Source organism: Spinacia oleracea, chromosome 5, assembly GCF_020520425.1.
Source record: "Spinacia oleracea cultivar Varoflay chromosome 5, BTI_SOV_V1, whole genome shotgun sequence".
Lineage (NCBI taxonomy): Eukaryota > Viridiplantae > Streptophyta > Magnoliopsida > Caryophyllales > Amaranthaceae > Spinacia > Spinacia oleracea.
This window is the reverse complement of record NC_079491.1, coordinates 5,815,862-5,843,701: the sequence shown is the minus strand read 5'-3', so window position 1 is coordinate 5,843,701 and position 27,840 is coordinate 5,815,862. Positions and strand designations below refer to the sequence as shown.

Below are 27,840 nucleotides of genomic sequence, written 5' to 3'. Positions count from 1 at the left end.
CATTTTTAGGGGTACCTTCTCAAAGTAATACGAACTATTAATTTTCTATATATTATAGACCTAAAACGGATTAGTGTAGGCAAGAAAACTGATAGTTTAGTTTATTTGAGAAGATGCCCTCAAAAGTTAGGATTATTTTGGAATAATCCAAAGTTGGGATTATTTTGAGAAGAAAGGTGAAAGTTGGGATTATTCATGTCAATTTCGCCTATCAAAAATGAAAATAATTGTTTAAAAAAGAACAATGGTATAAAAAAAGAAAATTGTATATATATATATATATATAAAATGGTACATTGTGCCCTTGTTATGTGTTTATAAACACATAACGGTTAGTCGCCTCTCCATTCTTGTGAACAACATTTCATCATTTGAAATACGTAGACTTAATGCTTAACTATATTTGGAATTTATTTCAACACATTAAAAAAATAATGCCAACAAATTAAATTTAATTCCCGGTTAGTTTAAAGAAAGTGGATGTATTTCTGACACATATCGCTACGTGATCCCTATTTGTGTAGCTGAACCGACTAATATATGATAGCTACTGATACGACATAAAACGTTTTAACTTAAACGGTTAGTTTATAAAATTGCGCGTAAAAGTAAATACATACGGAGTAAGGCTGCGTTCTATTCACCTGATTTCCACTTATTTTTTCTGAACTTATCTTATCTGAACTTATCTGAACTTATCTGAACTTATTATAACTTATCAAAACTTATTTTAGTTATAAATTGTATTTGGCCAACCCTTATTTTTCCTGAACTTATCTTATCTGAACTTATCTGAAATTAACTGAACTTATCTGAACTTATCTGAACTTATTTTTACTGAAATAAGTGGAAATAAGGTGAACAGAACAGGGCCTAATATGGAATATTCCGTATTATTATATTAACAACTTAACATATTTAAATGTAATTAAATCAATTTATTATGAATTGTAACGAAATTGGTAACGAAAATGCAATTTACATTCTCAATTATTATTTGCTTAAAATGGGTGTACACAAAAGTCATTAGTCAATAAAGACAAACTCACTGTTTTATTGGATTTGTTTCAAAGAAATCCAATTTTGATAAACAAAAAAATGCACTGACATTTCCCTCCTCTTCTACCTCCTCCCTCGTGTCACTTTCCTTCCTCTTCCACGTTTTCCCCCATGGCTTCCTCTTCAATTCATTTTCTCTCTCCTCCCTTTGCTTACATAACGTCATAACCCACCTCCCTTTCTCTCTCTAATAAATTTCAAGAAAACCCCATTTTTTCGCATCAAAAATCAACCCAAAACAACAACAATTACCGCCATTAATAATGAGATTGTATGTGTATATATTAGAAGCAAAGGATTTACCAGTGAAAAACTGTAGTTATGTGAAGCTTCAAGTGGGTAAATTCAAGTCTAAAACCCGGATTGTTACAGGGTCGGACCCGGTTTGGAATGAGGAGTTTGTGTTCCGGGTTCATGAATTGGAGGATGAACTTGTTTTGTCAATTTATCACCATGATGGTGATGATGATTCTTATTCCCGGTTCTTTAACGTTTCGGGGTTTTTGGTGGGTCGGGTTCGGATTCCGGTATGGACCGTCGTCGGCGAAGAGAATGAATGTTTACCCCCAACGTGGTTTTCCCTTCACAAGCCTAAAACTGGGAAGAATACGAAAAGAGATTGTGGTTTGTATTTTTGATTTTCTTGAACTCCCTTTTTGAATATTTTTTTAGTTTTGTACTATTGTTCCCATTTGTATATGAATGAATGAATAATGTGTTTAGAGTTTGATTGAGTATTTTGCATTTTGGGATTAATTGTTACTTTGATAGTGTAATTTGAACTAGTAATGTGACGACTAAATCCGGAGAAAGGTAGTATTAGTTTGAAAGTGTGGAACAATGTGATCATTATGTGTGGCTATGAGAGTTGGAAATCATTGAAATCTTGTTGTTTAATCATCATATCCTGTTCATTGGCTGGTATGGGGTTGTGAAGACATGCAATCTTATACTTAACCGATCTAGTTTAGATGATTAAATATAAAAATGTTGCTTTGCAATGGAAGGAAGGGTTGCTGAATTGCTGATACTACAAGTTATTATCAGTTTCTTGCTTTAGTAAGGGTTGAATGGAAGGAATATGGTATGCTTATTTTCTGCCATTCAACTTCAGACATGCTTGTTATTTGAATTTCTTGCTGCATTGAAAGGTAAAACACCTTCATGTGTGGATGAATGTGAAAATGTATCCTAAGAAAATATGCTCAAAAGAGTATGATTCAGAAGCTTTGTAGCTCATCTTGTTAATTGGTTGGCTAGGATTTTCTCACAACTTCGGCATGAGCAGAAACGCGTTGCCTTAAACAATCATGGATTGCAAGCCTGAAAAGATGCTCTTAAACTGTTATATAATAGGGGTGCTATTCAGTGATATTTAATATTAAAGACTAGAAGCTTTAGAGCGTTTTGCTCTTGTTATGTGGATATTGTGTCCAAATAATTTGAGGTTCAGGAGTTGCTCATCTTTTGTGGGTATTATGCGCAGAATATAGGCTATTCAAACCATGTATTTTGTGTTGCTGCAGCATTGCTCTTGAAAAGCTTGTAGTGGTGGAGTTAAATGCTCATCTTATGAACCAAACTAGTAGCTTAGGTTGTCATAAAATGTAGAAGCGCTTATCTTACCTACAACCATTTCATCAAACGCGTAAACTTCGAAAATTTGGTCTATACTTGTTTTGTTCAGTGGTTTTTGTTGGAAGAGATTATAATAGGACGTACTTTATTTTGTACTCAAGTGAGCACTGAAACTAACTTGTAGCAATTGTTTGTTGTTTCAATTCTTCATCGTCAATTAGGTTGTACAGTCCTTTTTTGTTTTTGTTTTTTCTGAGTGAGATATGATAAAACCATCTTTTTTCACTTGGTAGTTGGTATCAGTTTCTATCTTAGTTTTTGTTTCTGCTGTGCATCTAAACAAAATAACCTAACACATGTAGGAAAAATTCTTTTGACTCTCACTCTGCACGGAAGAGAACATCTTGCTAATGCGGGTCTATCTTTGTCTGAAGAACCAAGTATCAGAACATCTTTTGATAAGCAAGAGAATAGCCCTGATCATTTATCTGTAAAGTCCTTTTCTCCAACAACTCCTTCTCCAAAGGCTCGACATGGAAAAAGAATGATGAAAGCTGTTACTAAACGTTTGGAAAAGCTTTTGCATAAGAATGGGGAACCCTCTAAATCTAAAAGTGACGAGTCTTCAGATTTAAGTGTTAGTCCATGTGAGTATGAAGATGATGTTCAGGAGGAATCAATCTCATCTAGTAGCTTTGAAGAAGGATTAGATATGATGCAATGTAGAGATGAGGAAGTAGACCTGCCTGAGAACCTGCAAGGCGGAATTCTTCTTGATCAGACGTATGTGGTTACTTCGAAAGATCTTAATGCCTTTCTGTTTGCTCCAGATTCACAGTTTAGGAGAGAACTTGCAGAGATACAGGGATCAACTGATATACAAGAGGGTCCCTGGACATGCAAATCAGCGGATTCACCACGTTTAACACGTTTGGTCACCTACACAAATCCTCCAAGCAAATTAGTCAAGTCTGTTAAAGCCACTGAGGAGCAAACTTATGTGAAAGCTGATGGTGTTGAGTTTGCTGTTTTTGTAAGTATAGCTACACCAGATGTTCCATATGGGAATACATTCAAGGTTGAGTTGCTGTACAAGATCATGCCTGGTCCAGAATTATCTTCAGGTGAGGAATCCTCCCGTCTTCTGATTTCTTGGGGCATAAACTTTTCGCAGAGTACCATGATGAAAGGTATGATTGAGGGTGGAGCTAGACAAGGTGTGAGAGAGAGCTTTGACCATTTCAGTAGATTGCTGGCTCAGAAGTTTAAAGTGTTGGATAGTGAAGATTCATCAGAAAAGGATCATGTATTGGAAGCTCTTCAAAGGGAACATCAATCACATTGGGAGTTGGCTACTGAGTATTTTGGGAACTTGACCGTATTTTCCGCCACCTTTTTTACCTTATATGTAGTAGTACATATTCTACTTTCTGAGCCTCACAAGCCTCAGGGACTTGAGATTAATGGTCTCGTTTTGCCTGACAGTTTTGGACAGCTAATCACTTGTGGGGTCTTAGTACTTCTATTAGAGCGTGTATATAACATGGTTTCACTCTTTGTGCAAGCCAGATTACGTGTAGGTAATAATCTACTCCTTTATTAGTTATCTATATACCCTAATTTGAAAGGTTTAAATCTATTTATACTGTGTGCATATCTTTATCGTCGTACTCTATATGCAGGAAATGATCACGGGATCAAATCTCAAGGTGATGGGTGGAAAGTTACTGTGGCTTTGGTTGAAGCCGTCAATTTGCCGTCATTAGATGCAACAGAACTTTCTGATCCCTTTGTGGTCTTTACCTGTAATGGAAAAACGAGGACAAGTTCTGTACAGCTTCAAACCTGTGATCCACAATGGAATGGTTTGGCCTTCGCTTATAGTATATCTTGTTCATGTTTTTTCTCCATTTGATCACTGTTTTTGATGGACTTTCTATGAATTTGGGCAGAGATACTTGAGTTTGATGCTTCAGAGGAGCTACCATCTGTCCTTGATGTGGAAGTATTTGATTTTGGTGGCCCATTTGACCCGGCAGCCACACTTGGGCAGACAGAGATCAATTTTCTGAAGCACTCGGCAACAGAGTTGGCTGACATGTGGGTTCCTCTTGAAGGGAAGGCTGTTTCCTCACAGGCAAGACTGCATTTAAGAATCTTCGTGGAGAATAAGAAGGGAGTTGAAACAATCAAAGAATACCTCACGAAAATGGAAAAAGAAGTTGGAAAGAAGGTAAGGAATTACTGTATATTACTCCTTTTTTAGGGCTGCTTAGCGAAGAATTGCGCAGTTAGTTATTGTTTCATATAAAATTCCATTTGATTGTTATGAATTTGTGTCCCTTGATGAGAGAGCTGATGTAACTTGTAATGTATTTGACAGTTGAATCTTCGGTCTCCCCATAAAAATTCTTCGTTTCAGAAGCTTTTTGGTTTGCCCCCAGAAGAATTTCTGATCAAAGATTACTCATGTTCTTTAAGGAGAAAGATGCCTTTGCAGGTAACTCTGCATGAATATAGTATTTCATTGTGCAGTGGAATCATATGCAACTCGTGATAATTTTAGTGTTGATTGTTAGAATCATGATGCAACTCATGCAAATCGTTCTCTGCATTCATTCATTGAATAGGTTTTATAATACTAATGCAATTTTATATCCCAGTTGCATGTTCTTTTTATCATACTTTCCATATTTTTTTCCCCAATATGCCCAGTCGCTTACATTTTCGTTTTACCTGCTAGTGCCGACTTATTCTTTTTGCATGCAAGTGTACTTATAAGGTATGCGAAAAGAAACATGTTATATACTGTAAAGAATATGCGGGTGCAATGATCTAAGCACTGAATAACAGTTGCAATCCATGTTTTGGATGAGATATTAGAGTTATCAGGAATTGTATAGCAGTATAGGTGTGGTATTTTTAATATTTTCATATAACTCTAATATCTTATCTCTAACATTCCATATATATTTTCCTTATTTTTTAATTTTTATTTTGGTCCAATATGATTGACAGTAGTCTGTTTGTTACAAGTGAAGGATGATGTTATGGTTGTAGAGAATTAGGAATTCTCTTGAGTGGGAGCCAATGCATTCATGTGGAGAAAATAAATTAAACAAAGAAGATCTCATTTGATTCAGCTATTAAGAAACCTTCTAAACTTCTAAAGCATAATTACTCTTTATGTTGCATGGATTTGTTGTGGGTGGAGATGTAGAGTGAGTCTCATTCTATATTGTACAGGCATCCTTTGAATGAGGAGAATGAACGAGAGGGTAATTTGTATTCTGCAAATTATTGTTCAGAATAGTTAAGGCATCCTTTGAATGTGGAAAATGAACTGTCCCTTTTGTTATAGCCATTGACTGGTTTCGGATTATACCATAATTCATTTCTCTTTCCAAGCATGGGCTGAATTAGAGTAAGACATTAGTGTTAACCTTACCTTCTAATCAATTTTATGGCACCCTAAAAGTTGTGAATTTTGCAGGGTCGTCTCTTTTTATCAGCAAGAATAGTGGGATTCTATGGTAATATCTTCGGACACAAAACCAGATTTTTCTTTTTATGGGAGGATATAGAAGATATTGAAGTACAAGATCCCTCAATGGCATCGTTTGGTAGTCCTACTCTCGTCATAATCTTGCGGAAAGGGAGAGGCTCAGATGCAAGGCATGGAGCCAAGACTCAGGATGAAGAGGGAAGACTTAAGTTCTATTTCCAATCGTTTATTCCATTTGAAGTTGCCAGCAGGTAAAATTCTGCTGCTGCTCATTTGGAACTTTATTTTTTACCGTGACTGCTTTTTACGGTGTGAAATCATTCTCTTTTTGTTATGGGTGGTAGGACAATTATAGCCTTATGGAGAGCAAGAACAGCTTCCCCTGAGAAGAAGGCATTGATCACAGAAGATCAGGGGAATCAAGAAAGTCTGTTGGTTCTTCATGAAAATGACAGCTCTCTTTTCCATGTTGAGGATTCGGATAAGTTGAAGATTTATTCCACTACTGTTCCAGTCGATGTAAGTGGTTTATAACTTTATATGGCTTCTTTTTTTTGGCTATAGCTTAGATTGTCTGTCTTCCAGATGTTAACATGTTATACTTTCCCGGCTTTTTTAAAAAAAAACTTGCACCATTTAGGTTGGGCACAAAAATTGTAAATATCAAAATTGCCCATATGATAACAAACAAAAGAGAGGGAAAAAGTTAGGTAACAACGATAAATGTTAAATGTGAATAAGGGTAAAGGGAGTATTTACTATGTGAAGACATACCATAAAGAAAATGGTGCAACTAATATGCAACTTCCATGAAAGGAAGTAAAAAAAACGGAGGAAATAAAGTCTTTGTCACTTGGAATCTGTCTCACAAAAGATCCTTGGATACATGCTTAGACACACTTTGAGTTAGATCCAGAGCGGACAATAATTCCCATAGAGAAGATGTCTAATTCTTGAATTCTGAAAGTGTTAGGAAAATCAGGTAGTTGTCATTATTTACTCATAATTTTGTAGAAATAGTGGATAGTTATCATCTTTTTATAACAAGATTAAGTCTAATTACATTGCAGATCAAATCCTTGATGAAAATGTTTGGAGGAGGAAACCTAGAACGTAAAGTCATGTCAAAATCTGGTTGCCTGAACTATGTGACAACAGAGTGGCAGACAGTGAAGCCTGATGTTTACGAAAGACAGCTTTCTTACAAATTCAATTATGAAGTCTCCGTGTTTGGAGGTGAAGTTCGATGCACACAGAGAAAATCACTCCTTGGTAAAACAGATGGATGGATGGTGAATGAAGCCATGGCCCTCCATGATATCCCCTTCGGTGACCACTTTCGTGTACGTTTTACTTTCTTTTTTGCAACTTAATATAGTGGTTCTAGTTCGATCTGTTTTTAGGTACGTTATTTCTTAGTACGGAGTACAATTTTGATGTGAATTGCAGGTACATTTGAGCTATCATCTTGAAAGTCTTTCATTGACCAAAGAAGCATGTAAATGTGATGTATACCTGGGAATTTTGTGGCTAAAAGACTGCAAATTCCAAGAGAGAATCGTTAAAAATATAAACGAGAAATTCTCCCGCAGATTAAAGGTTATTTTTGAGCTCGTAAAAAAAGAGATTTTATTGGCGAATGACCATTCGTTACAATTGTAATAGTTCTTTCTTTCTTTATTTCTTTTTTCCTGGGAGGAAATGTAACGACCATTGTTATAGACAGTTATTAGCTGTAGAGTTTATAGTAGTTCTCTGTTTTCTAGTTTTTTTTTGTAGGGTGTAGTTTTGGTTGAAATGTAAAGCACATAGTTGGTGAATCAATGATAGTGATTTGTTCATTTTTTAATCAAGGAAATTGTTTGTAGTTTTTTAGTTTGTATCTGGGTTAGAAATTGTTTGTAGTTATATCTTTAATCATGTATCTACTAGTCAAACTTACCCAACTAACTTAGTAGCATGTTCTCAAATCTGAATTAAGATACTTCCTCTGTTTCGAAAATACTGCACCAATTATTTTTTACACTATTCACACTACGATTTGATCATTTTTTGTGATTTGTACGTAATGAAATTTTAATTATGTGGGTCTTGTTAGATTCATATCGATATATATTTTCTAAATATGATTTTTTATAATTTTTTACTTAGACACGATTTAAGATATTAAGAGTCAAACTAATGGTTAGAGGAGTAAAGTCAACTTCCTCGTTGAGGCTCCGTGCACTGGGAAAGCGCTCCGATCGCTTAAGCGACTACGTTCCTGTTGATCAAGTCAGACTCGAAATCTAGTTTTACGGAGATTGGAGTGTGCGAATCATAGTGTGATATTTTTGGAAAGGAAGAAGTTAATCATGGTATGATATTTTTGGAACGGAAGAAGTATTATTAATCATGGGCAAAATATCTTCACCTACCCTTCCCTATCTCTACACGTTTTTTCACTTATCCTTTTCCATGAGCAATTTTTTTTTTCCCACCTCTCTCTTAGAGCATTGTTAATGGCGAAGAAAAACTTTGCCCAATATGAAAAATAAGTGAAAAAAATTACTTATTAATGGTGGAGAGATTTCGCTCACCTGTAGGGTCCGACCATTTTCACGCTTTGGGTGGGAAAATATCTGCCAATTTTGATGCGTCATATGTCCCGTTATGAGCATCTTGTAACGGATTATTTTTCAATGGCTGCTTTTTACATTTTTCATTCTTAATAATAAAATGTAAAAGTTAACTTTTACCATCTTAAGAAATTTGACAAATTGTTTTACCACTTCTTAAATGCAAGATGGATGCAAACGTTATATTTTTTTTTTGAGGGCAAAGATTAGTGCATGCATTAATTTAAGGACAAAGTGTCCATAAGTACATACGGCGAAATCTCACTAGGACAGTTATTCACCCAAACTTGTTCTGAACCAAGAGGCACTAATCTAGCTAGATGGTGGGCAACAAAGTTCCCATCTCTCCTAACATGAGACCAATTAATAAAATCAAAATCATTACATATGCTAAAAACATCCCCCATTAGAGAGTCGAGGTCGGTGAAGAAGAGAGCTCCTTTCGAAAGTCTATTAATGACAATTTGACAGTCAGACTCCAGGATCAAGCTCTTTACTCCGTATCTCCTAACCAATTGCACCGCGAAGATGATTGCTTTGCATTCTGCTATCTCAATCGGCCATCCCCCTCTAATCCTCCTGCAACCAGCAAACAATACCTTTCCTTCCTTCGTCCGCGCCACTATACCCAAGCCCACCCAGCCATCGTTACCTATATGGGCGTCGCAATTTACCTTCACCACTTCATCAGGGGGGGCAATCCATTTTTTGGGGCTACGCTTCTGGTTGGGACTCTTACATCCATACACCTTGGTGTTATATTTGTCATGATCTTCAACCAGCCTGCGGACACACTCGATGACGACCATATGCGGGGTGTCCTTGTTATTGAACACCATATGCAAACGTTATATGAGTTCCCTTTCAAGGCTATTAATTTTGTATTAGTAAAAGATAAGGCTAATCTAGACTTTCCAAATCAATCCAACATTAAAATAAATTCAAATTTTCATAGTTTACTAATTTCTCGTATCATAAAAGCATAAAACACACCTTACAACATGAAGGACACACCTTACAACATTAAGTTGAGTTTTATTCAACTAATTTTCACTAATTTTTTCTGAATTTATCTTACTTGAATTTATTAGAACTTATCAAAACTTATTTTAGTTATAAATTATATATAAAAAAGTAACATGTCTAAACTATAGAAGTAACATACCTAAATTCGCAAGTGTGAACTGGTCTCACCATCAGTTGATGGTGAGGACAGTCTCATATAAGAATTTGGGATTATATTTCTTATCTTAACTGAAAACAAAGTATTGATTAACGGATTATTCTTGCATGGACCTGGTCTACAATAATATTAGTGTGGACCCAAAATAAATATTTGTCTCTAGCACGCTTTTTAGCATCATAGTGATCTTTATTGTTTATATGATAACTATAATAAATTAAACACCAAAATTTTGAGACATACTCCGTAGTAACCATTTTTTGAAGTATAGTATCCCTATGTTTTAAAAGCGAATTGTGACTTAAAATCACATTATTCAAGCACAAATGTATCAACGACACTATTTTGATATTTTTTCCATAAATAATCCTAATAAAATGTCAAAATTAATTAGGAATAAATTGTTGACTTTATTTTAAGACATGGTCCACAATAAATTTTGTGTAGACCAAGTCCATTTATGAATTGGTGTTGATTAACCCTTATTTTTTCTGAACTTATCTTATCTAAAATTATATGAACTCATTTTTTTCCCCCGAAATAAGTGAAAATAAGGTGAACAGAACCGAACATCCCTGGGTCACTTATTCCCTTAAAAGTCAACTTTGTAACCAGATAAGTTTTACCTCAAATATGGTTTGGCTATTTAGAGAATTAGAGTAGTATATGGAACTAAAGAAGTGCACCACTCATTTGCATCAAAACCATGTTTACTCCACTAATTACGTGACAATTATCTCTCTAATCCACTAATCCCCCCCAAAAATTCTCCCTTCTCGACTAATTAATTCCCCTTTTGTTCTCAATCTCTCCTCCACTATCATCATCATTATTTCACTCTCTCCTCACACAATGATCACGACATAATAAAAACACCAATCTCCGCCACCGTTACCTCACCGCCACCGCAGCACCACCAGTTTCTTTTCCTATCTACCTACCAATCCACCACCATGGATCCAAATCCAACAAACTTCCCCATCCTCTCCTACGTGATGGCCCGCGTCCCATCCATCGCCTCCCTCCGCTCCCCCACCGCTCCCTCCCACGACATCGAACAACCACCTCTCTCCTCCCCCACCGCCGCCTCCACCTCCGAAACCCCCTTCCATGACCCTCTCGTCGATACCATGCCTCACCTCAAGGACCCCAAAGTCATGGCTGCCATGGCTGAAGCCGTCTCCGAGATCTCCCAAACCCGGTCCATCCTCACCGCCCTCGGCGAACGCCCTGATCATGAATCAATTGACATCGCCAAATCGAAAGTCGCCGAAATTGAAGCCGCTCTCTCCTCCCAGCTTGAGGAGATCGCGCTCTCCCCCCGCCCCTCTGAAGGCGACAGCGACCGTGAAAAGGCGGAGAGGGAAAAGATGATGTATAAGGCTGTAATTCAGCTTGATGAGATGCACGACGCTTATGAGAAGCTGCTTCGAAGCGCCGAGGAGAAGCTCGTGAAGATTTATGATACTATTGTTAGAGAGAAAGAAGATGGTGATGATGAGAACGCCAATAATGATGAGATTATTGATGAGATGAATGAAGAAGTTGCTGCGATTTTGAAGGAGGAAGATGTTGAGAAGGTTGATTTGTCTGGGCGGAAGTTGAAGATTCTTCCCGAAGCTTTTGGAAAGCTTCATCATCTTATTGTTCTTAATTTGTCCAGCAATCAATTCCAGGTTTTGATTTCTGTCCTTCTCTCTCTGTCTTAGATTGATTGATTGATTAATTTGTGAGTGAATTTTTGATTGCTTTGATTTGGAAATTTTCCATTGAATTCAATTACTTCGTATATTTGTTGTTAGGTTATTGGATAGTAATTGTATTTTAGCTGTTTTGCATGTGTATGTGTATGGATGGATCACCAAAACCAAAAAGCTCGGTTTCATAGAATATGAATTAGGGAGGGAAAATGATTGATGGATCATGCATATGTTTTGTGTATCTATGTATTGTTATCTATGGTGGGATAGTTCGTCCTGTATGGTCTGGATTCTAGATCATACTAGCTTTGATTAATTGAGGACTGACGAGCTAAAATACAATTACTATCCAAAACCAAAAAGCTCGGTTTCATAGAATATGAATTAGGGAGGGAAAATGATTGATGGATCATGCATATGTTTTGTGTATCTATGTATTGTTATCAAATTAAGACTGATTCTGTGGAGATTTTGAGACAGGCTATGGTGGGATAGTTCGTCCTGTATGGTCTGGGTTCTAGATCATACTAGCTTTGATTAATTGAGGACTGACGAGCTAATGATATCGGGTTTAGGAAATATGTAGATTGTAGGGAGGAGGTCGATTTTGTGCTTAGTGGTGATTTTTTAATGGATGAGAGTTGTTAGAAGCCATGCTTTGACTTTTGGAATATTTTCATCAAAAGTTCATTTCTTCCTGGTGAAACTTGAATTTAGTTTCTAATCCAAAATCCAACCTGAAACCAAGCAAGATCCAAATTGGTCTGTCACCTCGAGCTTTTGAATAGATTTAGCTGATCTTGGAGAAAGTTGAGACAAAAAGATATGCACTTGAGTTCCGTATAGGCTTTCAGTTTATGATCACTAATTCATCTGTTGCCCTTTTTGTATTATGGTCATATGTGGCACATAATCTCAAATTTGTGTTTATTTCATTCTAATTCTAAATCTGATGAGTGAATAACTGAATCGTATGTTGACCTACTAACTTAATGCCTCTAAAAAGTCTCTCAAGAGGTTCCTGTCGTGGCAAGGTAGGGTGGTGGCTATACACTACCTTACCTCCGCAATAACAGAGTTGCTATTTTCATTTGGACCTTGATCGGATATGCGATAACTCTGTGCTACTTGACAATCAATAAGAAGGAAGACTTTGTGGTGATTAATGATTGTATTTTAGTCCTTTTTTGCACAAAAGTCAATTAATAGTGAATATTTGACTCCGTTGGACTATGCCACTATGGTACATAGATATAGGTGTTTAGTGGAATAATTGAATAATACTAGAGCTAGTTGCCGGCCTAATTCCCAAGTGATTCCTTTTTTTTCTTTTGTTAAGAACCTATTGATTTGCATTTCTGGAGTTGACTTGTAGCGAATCAGCATGGCATCTAACTATCTAAGCATTTAGCTAAATTGTTAAGAGATGTAAGAATCCAGATACGGATGATACTTCAGAGATATGTTTGTCTTCGTGTCAGAAAACTCATTCTAGTCAATAGCTGCTTCAAGTTTTGACTCCATTTCATTCTTCCTTCTTACCCTCTTTATCATTGCCCGGTAGACTTCCATGTACAGTGTATCTTAAGCAATCCAAATTTCTACGTTTAAGCTAAAGCAGAACATTAATTTGATGGTCCAACATCAGATGGAATTGAATAATCAATTGCCACTTAGTGTCAGAATTTCAACAAGCTGTCAAATTCCGTAAATTGTTCCCCCTGTACCTGTTGTTAATGCCTTCAGCAACATTCTTACTTGATAATACATTCTCTTACCATCAACCTGGGGGAAGGGAAGATTGGATATGCCAGTAATTGAGAAGTACGTTGGCCATCTTGTTTCAGGTTCTTCGCTTCTGTCTGAATGTGGGAGTGGACCGAAATGGCTCAAAATGGGAATGGTGATAGCACATAAGGGGGCTGTCATTGCATCCCAAAGTTTATAACTGTGTTTTGTCTAAGAGGTAGGGGGAGGGGAGGGGACTCTTCATCGATAAGTATTATTCCTCCATCTGATAAAGTTGGTTAATACTTTGAAAATACAAAAAAGGGGAAATGCATTCATTGATATTTTCTCTTATGTTCACTAGTCACGTACCCACATATATAAAATCTATGCATGATTAAGGGGCAATTATAAACCTATATTTTGGGATGGCTAGATAGAGAAGCTCATCAACTTTATTGGACAAGATGGAGTATAAGCTTTCCCACATCGTTGTTTCTTTTTACTTAGTGACCTGTGTGTTCCTCTGTGGAGAAATATTGGCTCTCGCCCTACTGAAGCCTAAAGGTATCAAGTCTCACGATATGAGTGTGAAAGGTGCATTTGAAGTATATACTTAACCCAATTGTTATCAGCCTGCAGCTTATTTGTGCAATCACTCTTTCACTCTTTCTTATGTTGAAGTTGTTCTTGAGTCTTTGTTGGTAGTTATCTATGTGTAAATAAACCAAATAAACGCCATACACGTTATACTTGTAGCTCTTTGTGTGTAAGTTGCCATACTTGTTAGTCAATTCTGCATGTAGTGTGACTTCTTATTTTTGAAAATTTGCAGTACAAGTTCTGAAATACTTCGTAGCTTCTTTACGCAAATGGATGTTTTTATTTCCTGTTCATATTCTGTACTAGCTCACATCTTCAAATAATGTTTTTGCTCTTTCCTTTGCCACCTTCCTTTTTCTTGGTGCTGCAGTTCTCTCAAACAAGTTTGTTCTCATGATAAATAGCTTTCTCTAGAATTGTTTTATGTTTGAAAGCGGAAATTTGGGATCTACAGTAGTATTTCTCTTTTTTTATTATGCCTTAATGTTATTCTTTGATTTGTATGTAGTCTATTCCTGACTCCATAGCTGGACTGGAAAATCTTGAAGAGTTTAATTTGTCCTCCAATTCTCTGCAATCACTACCAGACTCCATTGGTCTGCTGCTTAAATTAAAGATCCTCAATGTTTCTGGCAACAAATTAACTGCCCTTCCTGATAGCATCAGCAACTGCAGGTAATTTCTTTCTCTCGATTCTAATTCAAGTAATCCAAAAATTAAGACATCTCTGTAGAAATCTTTTTAAAGTTTTGGTCTTTTTCAGGTCACTGGTGGAGTTGGACGCGAGTTTCAACAACCTAGCATACTTACCAACTAACATAGGTTTTGAGTTGGTGAACTTGAGAAAGCTATCAGTTCAATACAACAAGATCCGCTCTCTTCCAACTTCTGTTGGTGAGATGAAATCTCTTCAACACATGGATGTTCACTTCAATGAACTCCATGGCCTTCCTCTAACAGTCGGCAACCTGACAAATCTTCTTACCATAAATCTCAGTGGCAATTTCAGTGATATGAAGGAACTTCCCGAAACATTTGGCGAACTAATTAATCTTGAAGAACTAGACTTGAGCAACAACCAGATTCATGCTCTTCCAAATTCATTTGGTAGGTTAGAAAAACTGGTGAAGCTGAATTTGGAACAGAATCCTATTGTTATTCCTCCCGTTGAGGTTGTGAAAGACGGGGTTGAAGCCGTGAAGCTTTTCATGGCTAAAAGATGGGCTGATCTTCTTTTGGAGGAAGAAGAAAGGAGCAGGCAAGTGGTACAGGAAGCACAGGAAACTGGATGGTTGAAACGAAGCGTTTCTAGGATTAACGAAGTTGTTTCAAAAGCTTCCGAATATCTGGGATCTCCTCGAAGTCCTCATGACCCGTACCTTGACCAGCCGCTATAATCAGTACATCAACTGATATGCTTGTCTTTCTTTTTCCTGTTTTTTTTACGAGCTTTTAAGGAAATTGCTCATTTCTGCAACTATACGACCACCCTGCTTCGCTCTTCCGAAATTTGGCATGGGAAGCGAGTCTTGAATCTTGATAAGGTTGCCTGTTTGCTTTGTATTAAACCCTTATGAGTTTTGAGTTATTCACTAAGTTTTGCAGATTAGTGTAGGATAACAGTTATGTCTGTTTAATAAGTATGAAAATTGGACTATGCTTATTCTTAGCTGCTGTGTGCTACATGCAGCTAGTATTTATTTTATTACTATGTTAAACACAAACATTTTATCATTTATACGTTTATAGTGTTGGGTTGGTACAATTTTGTCAAAAAACTAGAGATTGTATAACATCCACATTATGGATTTTAAAGCATAGTTTTTATGTATGTGCTTCAAATAAAGTATGCGATAAATTCAGTCATGAATCCACATTTGTTTTGGTAAAATGAAATACTCAGCACAACCTCGATTCTTAATTTCTTATATTAAGTTTACCGAAAGTTTGAGGTCTTTGTTTAGTAGTTAAGACTGAGTTATACAATAAGTCTCAGACTCGAATCAACCCTGCGTACTCTAATAATCGCATTCATAGCACACTTGTAGATTCGTCCATTTAAAGTGAATTTGTGCATGAGAGACTCTTGTACATTTAGTATATTTTGATTTCAACATTTTCTATTTCTGCCTACATTTTACACAAAGCAAGCTCCCATGACTGATTTTCTATCTTTCCATTTCTTATGGTATGTCATTTTCCTTAAATTGATGATATGCCTTATTGCCTTACTCATTAAGTCATTATCCATATTTGTGAATTGTGATTATTTTCTTCTATATATGCAGCTTAGGCAGCTAGCATTTCTTTTCTTACAATATCAAAGCCATAACTTTTATCATTTATAGTACTCCGTATTAGCTTGGCACAAATAGTCAAAAGTTGAAGACAGTAGGTTTTAAATCATACAGAGTAGTTTCTTCCTCTGTTTCACAATAGATGTAATGTTTAGGCTTCTTACACTATGCAAATAATAGTGCATCTTTCACTAAAGTTCTCAGGGTAGTACCTCTTACAAATGTGGTCCCGTAAATGCTTTTTTTTTTTTTTTAAGATGAAGCCTTTTTCACAACCACACTACGTATACTTTTTACCTCTACTCTTCTAGTAGGCCCGAGTCTTAGCCTAGTGGAAAGTATTGCACCTTCCAACCAAAGGGTTATCGCCATGCGGAATTCAGACCCGATAGGTAATTTCATCTTTCCTTCTTAAAAACAAATTGAAACAAGAAAATGGGTGGGTTGGTTTGGATTCTAGCTAGCTATAAATTAAAGTGTGTAGTTTGTTCATCATCTTCAATTCCTTCTCACTAAGTAATTCCCATCAACTGTTAAGAATGGAAACAGAAAACAGCTCCAAACCACAAGTTACCCCTTTGAAATTCTTCATACTCACCCTTCTTTCAACTCTCTCTCTTTCCATATCAATATCATTCCCCACATACATCTACATCGACCTCCTTCATCTCATATACCTTCCCAAACACTTGAGTGACGCCACCGTCGGTCATTGGGCCTCCGTCTTCTTCGTATTGCTACTCGCATTCGTCGGCTTCTATCCCCCCTTCACCGCCGCCGGCTTACTCTTCCACGCGCATATGGCCGATGTCCACAACATTAGTGAGGATGATGATGAACTTCTCACCTACAGTTTCAGGGTGATGTATCGTTTCTACGTTGGGTTTCTTCTCTGGGTTTACTTCGTTCCTGTTACAGTTGTTATGTTCGTTTTCAAACACCCTTTACTGCAATCTTCATTTGTCTTTACATTCGGTTTTCTTGGACTTGTCTTCTTCGTGGAGTTTCTGCGCATGTTAAGCAATTGTTTTGCAACAACAACAACAACAGCAACAACAACTGATTACGTAAATGAGAGTAGTAAGGGTAATAAGAGTTCATGGGGTTTGGTATTTGCTTCTTTGGGCATAGGAGTTTTCTATTTCTTGATCATTGGCGGGTTTGCCATTATATTGTTGGAACTTCCTGGGAGATGCTCAGTTTCTGCAAGCATTTTAACTGGTGTTTTCCTCTTCCTCGTCCTTTTTCATTTTAATTATGGAGTGTTGTCGGTTTTCGTTAAGATGCTGCCTCTGCCTCAACAACCATTCAGCAACAACAACAACATCAGCAACAACAACAAAAACATCAGCAACAACAACAAAAACATCAGCAACAACAACAAAAACAGCAGCAACAACAGCAGCAACAACAACAACAACAAAAACAGCAGCAGCAACAACAACAGCAACAGCAACAGCAACAGCAACAACAACAACCTGAACGAGGTCCACGACAACAAGAACAACTTGAATATCTAACACATTGGACGACGTCTGAAAGTCTTACAGAAGTTGGGTTGGTTTATGGGTGTAGTTAATTAATTAAGGTAGTATTATCAGAACTGTGTTATTAGAAGTTGATTAAATTAGGATTAGCTGGACTTTCTATTTTGGTCATGTTTATTACTCCGTAGCATTTAATAATAATTATGTACTACTCCAAAATGCACAAGTGAATGTAGCTTAATTATTGTGATACCTATACTTGTTTTACTTTAGCGCAATTTCCTTTACTCTTTACAAATCATTCAAGTGGAAGTGTAAAATGACTCATAATCAAATTCCACCAGCATACTTGATTAGGAAACTCTCAGAACAAAGGGATAACACCCTCTTCAACACACCTCTTCTCAAAGCCATCAAAACACTCTATAAATGACCTTCGTTGCATAAACAAAAAACCAGTTGTAACTTGCAAGCTCAAAACAGAAAAATCTAATTAAATTATTCAATAAAGAAAATGGAAAAATAAATAAAATAATGATCCTTATCCATAACTCCATAAGTACATAGGACGACACCTAAAGATGATTGTGGGCCGGGGAGGGCCCATGCCAGGTCCACATTGCATCGTGCCGGACCGAACCGGGCCGAAAGGTTCAAAAACATGGATCAGGTCCGGCCCAAGCCCATGGGCTTTCGTGCCGGGTTGGGCTGCCGTGCCTAAGGCTAATTTTGCTGAATTTAGCGTGCCGATCGAGGTCGTGTCGTGCCTTGTCGTGCATTTTTTTTAAAAAATAAGGTCCAGACCCACGACTTCGTGCCCGTGCCCGTGACGGGCCGTGCTTTTTTGTTCTCGTGCTGGGTCGGGCTTTTTTCGTACCGGGTCGGGCTTCGGGCTGGCCCCGCCCATAACCATCTTTAGTACTACTCGACGACACCTCAGTAGGCGAGTGATTCTCCCAACAGTGCTCTACTCCAAACGGCACTAACCTTGTAAAGATGATTCGACTTGTTACTTTACGCTATGACAACAAACCATGGTCATTAACCTTCTTAAGCCTGAAAAGTGCAACCTTGCTCTCTGCCAAAATGGGTGCTCCATCTCGCTCGAATTAAAATAACCTTATTCTTCCTATAGTGACCCTTAAACAAATAAACACAGTTCAAAACAGAGGTCAGTTGCAGTCTTTGAGCTTCACATCTCCACAAACACTGCCACAGCGGCTAACTATTTTCTGATAAAATGGTTTATTCAACCTGCCTCACCAAATAAAGACCTGATGTTAGAAACAGGGTCTACAATATTTACAATCTAAGCAGTTATTTTCTGTTCATATGATCCTTTGGTAGAGATTCATCAAACAAAAATATACTTTTTACGTGTTAATTAAAGGAATCCTTAAACAATAACATGTTTACCACATTTCCATTATGAGGAATAATAATAGTCAAGCATTTGTTCTTCAATATTATATGAGACGATATTGGAATAGCCGAATAAGTGTTGAGCTGTTGAGGAGGTGCATTTTTTTGATTTTATTTTCTTTGACAAGGAAAGAAAAATCAGGCGGACTACCTGAAATGTGCTTCATCCGAGTACATTAGATGAAGAACAGAGAGAACAATGAAACTTATGCTCAAACTCATACTACTCGGCAACCCCAGTTCCAAGTAAACAATGAAACCTATCCGAGGTGCATATGAGGATTAGCATTATAAAACCAATTTGACCAATTAAGATTTATAATCTGATGAATAAGCGACTGTAAAGCTACTTAACTAGCCGGAATCAAGTTTTAAAAGATGGAAAATACACTTGCAACTTTGCTAATCCTTCCTTTTATCCTTTTGCTTTCAGATGAGACGACAATTATTTGTCATGGCACTATCTCTCCGTTGATAAAACAAATATGAAACCGCAAAACCACATATTCAGCAATCAAGCATGAAATAGTTAAGTCAAATTCTAGTTGAAAAATAAAAAATTTAGCTTAGTTCTTAACTACACAGAAAGAACAAGCAAAGAGAGGTACCTGTTCTGCAACGCCAACAACATTGAATTTAACACCAGCAACATCAAAAGTGACCTTCAATCAATGCTTGCAAATCTGAGGCAAACTCCCAGCTTCACAGAACAAGGCAAACTCTTCTTAGCTTCCTGAAGCTCTTTATTGTTGAATACGGAGTATACTGAATTACTTTCTCTTTTTTTTTTTTTTACAGTCACAATACTCCGTGCTTATGTACTTGAGTACCGTATTTTTGTGGCTTTTACAACCAGTTTGTTGTAGGAAAAATAGAAAGTTCACAAAGAATACCATTGCCAGTTTGCCACCAACATTTGCTATATGCTGAATAATTCAGCCATATCCAAGATGGAGGTAATTCTTATTCTTCATTGCTTAAACCACTTCTTTACCATTTGATAAAATGTTTACTTCATTTCTTGGACCATTTCTGATTTGCTATATTCTTTTGCGAGCCCTTTTGTATCAGGTCCTTGATCAAATTGAGGATAGCCAACGTCCTACAGTTTGAGGCCAAGCTGCCGCAAACTGGGATTACCGCATCGGCTATAAACACGCAACCCTGCTGGAATTAGAATATAGCACCACCAACACCAACGACAATGAATTCAACGCTTTCAAATCTGAGGCAAACTAGCAGATTCACAGAACAAGGGCAAACCCAGATCAGTATGCCACAAAACAGATTAGAGGCACACTTTTACCAGCAAAACCATCCAAAGTGTCTCAGTAGTGCAACAACTGCAATTCCCTGGTCAAAAGTCAAAACACATACTTATCAGCTCTAAAAAAAATCATTCTATACCCTGATTGATCCACAAATACTTGGAATTGCAATTGATAAGTTGCTTCAAATGAAACTACATGCCTTTTGATTTCCTGGAAGGAAAGCCTAAAAAAATCATAATCATCCCTCAAATTTATAAAATCACTTCCTCTTCTACAATTTATGAGCAACTGAATCAAGTTAACCTAAATTAGGCAGATTCTAATCGATAAGTTGTTCCATAGAAGTTATCTGATCACTCAACAAACTGTACACACAAAATTAGGCGATCAAAAGCATACAACAAAGCAACCGGAGTTCATTAGATTATGCAACTTTATCCAAACCTGGATTTGGAATATTTAGCTAAAACCCTAATTGGCCACCAATTGAAAACCCTAAATCAAAATCGAAAATGACAATGTGCAGAAGAGATAGAAAGGAGACCTGGAATCATGAAGTTTCGCGGCGGATTCCTTCTTAACACCGACAACAACCGTCGAGCACCGGCGGTAGAGTTATCCGTAGCCCGGCACTCTCCTTCTTCCCCCCTTTTCTTTCTTTGCCGGAGTTCATTCAATTTTCTAGGGGTAAAATCGATAATTCACTGAAAAAACGCCAGCATATTTTAGATGAAAGGACAATTTAACCCTTTAAAAGAAATGAAACCCTCTTCAGTTTTCACCCCTCCCTCTAAACTCTCTGAGAGTCTGAGCCATTGTTGCTGACCACCCTGCCATTCTTGACGACCAACCACCGGCCAAACTCCCAAACTACACGGCCACCGCTCCCACCACCGGCGAAAAATCTCACCCTGCTGCTGCTCTACTATACACCCTCCCAAATTTAAAAAAAAAATGAAAAATAAAACAGAGCAAGCATAGCACTGCTGCGGAGGAGAAGGAGCAGCAGAGTTGCAGATCACTAACGTCTCGCGTAAGCAGAGGAGGAGCAGAGAAGGAGGAGGAGCAGAGCAGGGGGAGGATCAGAGCGGAGCACGGACGCCGGAAAAAGGGAGAAGAGCTGAGAGGCAGTGGAGATGCCGCCGAAAAGAGGAGCGCCGATGTCACCCCTGTCTAACCCACCGCCTGCGCCGCCGCCTGTGGTACGTTTGAACTTTTTCTATTGTTACAGTAAGAATCATCCTCGCGATCTGCGGCTGAGCCATGGTCACCACCGCAATTTTCGTGCGGCTCGACCATGGTTCAGCCCGCGATTATTGAGCGGCAGTCAGCCATTTAAGAAAATTTAAAAAAAAAAAAATTGAATCAAATGGGCCATAAGCCATTCAGCCCCAATTAAAAAAAAGGGAAAAAAATTTGGATGATGAATTAAATTTGAATCAAAAGGGGCATTCAGTATGGATAATTTTGCAATAGCTACAATGAAATGGTAGCCATTGTAATAGATTGAATCTCAACCATACAATATATAAGACTAATCTTGTCCATCCATTTAGTGCACTTTAAACATATTAGGTGGCAGTTATTAACAAAAAAAACAAAAATAATTAATAAAATTCCGCCATTTTAGTCCCACGACTAAACTCATTTTCTTATATCTGTTAAACATCTACGGATTACTTCGTAATTTGAAAAATTGTGATACTCCAATAATCAGTTCTTCGAATTAGGAAACAGAGAGTTTGAGTTTGCTCAAAAATTCACGTTTTATTTGTAGAATTTACCAATCCTTCACTTTTCGTTCGTTTGTGGTTGATGTATAAGGGCGATTATATTTTACTGTACAAAGTAAACCAGTTTGAATTCATTAGTTCTAGCTTTGATTTTCTTTTTTATCCTCTTTATTGTTAGTTATAGGAGATTTTTTTCCTATTATCTGTGGCCATAAAGAGAAATTTTTCCGGTTATGCTTAATTACAGTAACCACACCAAATTTCTGTAAAGGAGCAGTAGCATTGAGTTTATGCTCTACATGGAGACAAGGACTATTTTGATCTACTCTAGGAAGATGTCAGATTATGCTTGCTTACAGTAACACTTTAAATACATTTTATCATCAAACTAGAAGAATTACATCGTCATAAATGGGATTTATTTATTTATCTTGCCATCTTGGATTTTTTTTTTTGTTTTCTATGTCAAAAGAAAGTGTTATCAACCATCAATAAAAAAAAAAAATCGACTCGTTTGGTCGCAAGCAATTAGCTCGAGGAAGGAGATAAACTTCATATGAATTGCAAGAATAACATATTCAACACGTTGTTTGCTTGACATAATATAAAATGGGGGAAAAGGAAAGTTAATTAGGTTATTTTTTCTTGGCCATGGTGAACAACAGATGGAAGAACTTCTCTTCGTTTGGACGGCCGCAATAAACACCTCTATCCTTGCCGAAACTCTTCTCACATAAATGGAAAAAGAATGACCAAATAAAGATGACATTGCAGAAGAACAAAAAAAAAATTCGAAGAAAGAACTACCTACTTATTAAGGAAAGTAGGTTTTTATTTCCTTACAGTGGAGTTAACAGCGAAGTTTAAGGGGGAAAGAGAAATAGAAAATCGTGGATGAAGAGTGCTTAATTTTAATTTAATATTTTTATTGTATAACTGATTTCTATTTTGTTTATGGTCAACTAAATAAATGGTTGAGATTAGTCAATTATAATAAAGGGCTGAGATTTGATAAGTTGTAGTGGCTACCATTTTTGTGTAGCCACTGAAAAACCTTCCGGACAATTTTACAATAGCCACAATAAAATAGTAGCCACTGTAATTCATTGAATCTCAACCATCTAAAATATAAGATCAATCTAGACCATTCATTTAATTTACTTTAAATAAATTAAAAATCAGTTATTGACAAAATTACAATACCATAAAAAAATGAGTAAAAATATATCCACATTAGTACCACGATCCATCTTTCTGGTATCCATCTCACTTATCTCTCTCTATTTCCATTTACCTCCATTCTTAGCTCTGCTGCCTTTACCTACTAAACTTTTAAATTGGAATGTTGATGATTTTGAGTTCTTCAATTACGACTACCGAACTTGGGATTCGTCAAATTATCTTTTCAAATTTGTGAAACAGAGAATCAGATACGAAGTATTACATAACAATAACCATTCACGCACAAATGCACAATATGTAATTGGAGAGGCAGTTACAAGATTTAATGGTGTATACTTGTATACTGAAAAAAATTAGGCGTTTTTATATTATTTTTCAAGCATTTGAAGGATTTCTATATATTTTTTTGGGTGTTTAGCAGTATACGGAGTACTTGTAATTAAAGACTTAGATTTTTTTTTTTGGAATCGCATGATTTATTAAACGAAGTAAGTTATAGTATGGAATGATAAATTTAATGACGGGCAATATCTACAAGAAATAAAGGTTTATCAGAGAATAAAAATGGAAGAAGAAATCTAAGTGCGGAATAATTTTTAAGGAAAGAGCAAAAAAAATAAGATGGTATAACCGTGTAGATAGATCGTGGGATTGTGTGGGGGTAATTTTAGTTCATTTTTTTTATTAAAAAATTGATGTTTTTATCTTTTTTCTAATATGTTAATAGTCAACTTAATTAATGGCCACGATTAGTCAACATTTTTGGATGGCTGAGATTTAAATAGTTATAGTGGCTACCATTTTTACGTAGCCACTCAAAAACCTTCCTCTTTTAAAATTATGAAAATAGTTTTTATTGTTTTTCTGTTTTAATTAAAAATCCTTGAATTATTTTTTGATTTTATTTTTGAAGTGTTTATTTGTAATGTTTTTTAATTCAATGTTCATTTATTCGGTTATTGATGTAAAGTTTAATTAATTTTCGGACATGTTATCATTACCATTAATTATTATTATTGTTGTTATTGTGTAGTTATTATTAATTTTATTACATCATTAATCTTATTGTTATAAATATAAATATATTTTTAAGTTTTTGGTGAAATTAACAAAAATGGATACAAAGTGTTTGAATTTTGAAATTGAATGATTATGTTAATAAATGTGTTAATAATTTTAATGAGGGGATGAAGTTAGTAACAATTATATTAGTATTATAAGTTAATAATAATTGTAAATAATTAAATTAAAGTTCTAATATATATATGTTATAAGTATAGTAATTAACGAATAATGTTGCATTGATGTGAATTTATGTGAATACATATATTTATGAAATGGAATTAAAATTTTGAGTGTAACTAGCTAACATATTTCACGTTTGATGAATAATAAAACCTCGTTAAGGGTTCTATTCATAGCTCTGAGGGGAGTACGGCGACTATCGGGTGTAGCCGTAGAGATCGCAAGGCTAGGGATAGAGACACTTGGTTATTTACTGGCCCGATGGGAGGAGGTCCTAGACTTGGTAGCCTTATTCCTAGCTACCCGGCTCACGTTGCTGCGTGCCTATGGGATGGCACTTTAGATCGAGGTAAGCTACATTGTCAGAGTAGATTTGTGGTTTGTAAGCGGATTAAGAAGTGGTACTATGACATGAGTGTTGAACTGAAAGAGAAGGTATTTGCTACTTCATTGAGTCATTTGCCTATGATCATGGCTCCCCACATTGACGCTCCTTTGATATCTGCTTTCGTGGAGAGGTGGCAACCGGATACGAACACTTTTCACCTTCCATTTGGAGAGATGACGATCATGTTGCACGACGTCGAGGCGATACTGGGGATCCCTATTGATGGGCGTGCAGTGAGTTGCTCCCAGACCGACCAGGAGAGGCCCTTGATTAATCAGGTTTGTGAGTTGCTTTCAGTGAGAGAGGATAGGCTTAGAGTGGACCCTGCGCGTATATGGGATAAAGGCGGTGTGAAGATTTCCTCTATTATTGATAATTGTTCAGCAGCGGGTAGGGATGGAAAATGCCAGGTGACTGGCTGGTTAATGACTGCTATTGGTTGTTGTTTGTTTACTGATAAGAGCAAGAGTCGGCTTTCTGCGAAGATCTTGCTTGATCTCGGTAATCTGGATGATGTACATCAATATTCTTGGGGATCGGCTTGCTTAGCTTTTTCTTTATCGGCAGCTAGGTGTAGCTTCACGATCAGAGTCACGAGGTATCGGAGGTTGTCTGACGCTTCTTCAAGCGTGGATATATGAGCACTTTCCTTGTTTCCGACCTCGCTCGATCCGGAAGGATGTAGGACCTAGTGATCCTCGAGCATCGAGATGGGTTTATGCTCCTGAGAGTAAGGACATGGATAGATTGGCTTCGTTTCGTGCTCGACTTGATAAGTTGACACCAGAGGAGGTAATGTATGATTAATTTATTATAATGTTTTTTGTTGTGTTTTAATATAGTTATAATTTAACTTGATTTTGTTCGTAGGTTCTGTGGACGCCATTTGGCGCCAACCCCTCCGCTCAGTGTTCGAGGACTGTTTACATTGGGCCCATATGTTATCGTGATATCGGCGAGTATAACCCTGATCGAGTTACTCGACAGTTGGGGTATGTGCAGCGTATTCCGCGGGATGTCATGTTCTTTGGCAAAGCGTATAGGCCACCAAACTTTAGGCAATATGAGGTGGATTTCCATGATTTGTCATATTTAGAGAAGTGGTGGAACCGTTTCTCAACTGATGGTAATTACTCCTCTAGTTTGATTCTCACGTCTTTGACACCTGTTCCGGAAGGTGTGCCTTACATGTCTACAGATAATTACATGGAATGGTTCTTCGACGTCTCTCATCCACACATTACTCCTGGTTTTGGTGAAACTCCAGTGACCGCGCCTATACATGATCGGTCTCATACCGAATATGTAAGTACAAATCTTTTATATAATTGACTATATATAATAATTTTATTGTCGTTAACATTTTACTTTAATTCATATTGTATTGCAGTGGGTTAGCCGATATGAACGAGTGATCCATGCATTAATACAAGAGACGAATGATCCTGATAACCCGATGGTGGTAGCCGCTAAACAGTTAATGCAGGATTGGAAAGTTGTTTGTGATACTCAGTGATTGTAATAGAGTTGTTATGTACCTTATATTTCTCAATTTAACTCGGAACTTTTATGGACTTTGTTATGTAATTTAATTTTATGGACATTTTATTTAATTTTAATGAACATTTTATGGAGTTAGTAAATTTATTTGTTTTTATGGACTTAATCGAGTCTGGGCTTCAATCCGCCTGATATCTTGATTCTCATTCAAGAACATAATCTTGATTCCCATTTACAAATGCCAGCACAATCTAGTTGTCGGCCTAGTGGCTTCAAAACGATTTTCCAACGGAAGAATTGTCATGTTAGGGATTAAACTAGATTGAGCACCGATACTGAAGATGACAACAAGCGCATTGAGGTGTGTGGCGAGCGGCCATAAGTTCGGATCACTACCCCAGTGTTCATATCTAGTTATCTACACCTTCCACATATCCAATCTATTCAATACAAGGTATCAGCTATATTTTCTGGACAATAAACTCGAGTGTATTGTCCAAGCTTTTTAATCTCTCCAACAACCGTTGATCGAATCTCGCCATATCGTTCTTGATCACCTAAAAAGAACTTTATTGCACATTGGAATCCGCAGCTACCGCCAGGTATCACATCATTGTATCCTCTAATACACTGCAACATGATTCTGGTAACGAAAACGAGGAGGAATTAGATCAATGATCATGTATCTTCTTGTGACATAGCAAAAAAAAATACTTTAATAGTACGCAAAATATATCAAACATTAAAAATGAATATAAAGATCAAAAAAAACTTGTACCTAATGAAAATCTTGATTGTTGGCTTGCCCGGTGACGACGCACCTGGATCTCATATTACGCACATGTTTGACCTAACTCAAATTCCTTGTAGTTGAGTTTCTTTGTTTCTGTGGTCTCCATCTCCTATTTAGGTTGGGTTCTGGTTCCTCATAACCCGCATGCTTTGGATGAAACTCATCGTGAACGATCCTTGAAATATCTCGAATAACTGCAATATCTCGAGATAGTACGTCGTCGACAAGGGATAGAACTGCTCAACAACTTGTGCGGACTCCTCCATAAACTCCGGAATGTCCGCCCCATCTTCTGTTAGGTTATGAACAATCTAATTTCATGCGGAAAAACCATAAATGCCTGAATCCAAATTAAATGCACATAATCATTTAGCATAATTTAGTGAACACACTTTGTGATGTGTGCCTTCCCTCACTGCTCCCGTACCAAACAAGAACAAGTTAGAACGCCAAACGTCGTCCCTCCGTAGAAAGTCCATAGTACGTTCAGATCCGCCTTAGATCGTACCAACTAGGATATAAAATAAGGTTTATGATTTCGGGATCTC

General features: G+C 36.9%; 3 protein-coding genes and 1 long non-coding RNA gene across 5 annotated transcripts; 3 read left to right on the top strand and 1 right to left on the bottom strand.

Moving 5' to 3' along the window:
- Positions 1 to 1,041: 1,041 nt before the first annotated feature.
- Positions 1,042 to 7,991, top strand: LOC110779057 (C2 and GRAM domain-containing protein At5g50170). The gene is made up of 9 exons (XM_021983585.2): positions 1,042 to 1,683; positions 3,000 to 4,217; positions 4,320 to 4,502; positions 4,590 to 4,870; positions 5,021 to 5,137; positions 6,131 to 6,393; positions 6,487 to 6,661; positions 7,213 to 7,485; positions 7,592 to 7,991. The coding sequence occupies exons 1-9, from the start codon at positions 1,323 to 1,325 to the stop codon at positions 7,802 to 7,804; spliced, it is 3,084 nt and encodes a 1,027-aa protein (XP_021839277.2). The 5' UTR covers positions 1,042 to 1,322; the 3' UTR covers positions 7,805 to 7,991.
- Positions 7,992 to 10,620: 2,629 nt separating this feature from the next.
- Positions 10,621 to 18,010, top strand: LOC110779056 (plant intracellular Ras-group-related LRR protein 9). Its single transcript, XM_021983584.2, has 3 exons — positions 10,621 to 11,619; positions 14,483 to 14,649; positions 14,738 to 18,010. Exons 1-3 carry the CDS (start codon positions 10,897 to 10,899, stop codon positions 15,369 to 15,371), a joined length of 1,524 nt encoding a protein of 507 aa, XP_021839276.2. The 5' UTR covers positions 10,621 to 10,896; the 3' UTR covers positions 15,372 to 18,010.
- Positions 18,011 to 18,159: 149 nt separating this feature from the next.
- Positions 18,160 to 21,135, bottom strand: LOC110775085 (uncharacterized). The gene is made up of 3 exons (XR_002529642.2): positions 20,996 to 21,135; positions 19,789 to 20,533; positions 18,160 to 19,012 (listed from the first exon to the last, which is right to left on the bottom strand). It is a non-coding gene; the product is annotated as an uncharacterized lncRNA (long non-coding RNA).
- Positions 21,136 to 21,513: 378 nt separating this feature from the next.
- LOC110775084 (uncharacterized) lies at positions 21,514 to 26,642 on the top strand. Of its 2 annotated transcripts, XR_008920579.1 has the most exons (5): positions 21,514 to 21,653; positions 24,774 to 24,960; positions 25,042 to 25,791; positions 25,870 to 26,304; positions 26,390 to 26,642. XR_008920579.1 is itself a non-coding variant. In XM_021979687.2 (4 exons), the coding sequence occupies exons 2-4, from the start codon at positions 25,738 to 25,740 to the stop codon at positions 26,513 to 26,515; spliced, it is 615 nt and encodes a 204-aa protein (XP_021835379.2). In that variant the 5' UTR covers positions 21,514 to 21,653; positions 24,774 to 25,737; the 3' UTR covers positions 26,516 to 26,642. The 2 variants fall into 2 exon arrangements, 1 of the variants encoding a protein (XP_021835379.2); XM_021979687.2 differs by having other exon boundaries at positions 24,774 to 25,791.
- Positions 26,643 to 27,840: the final 1,198 nt, after the last annotated feature.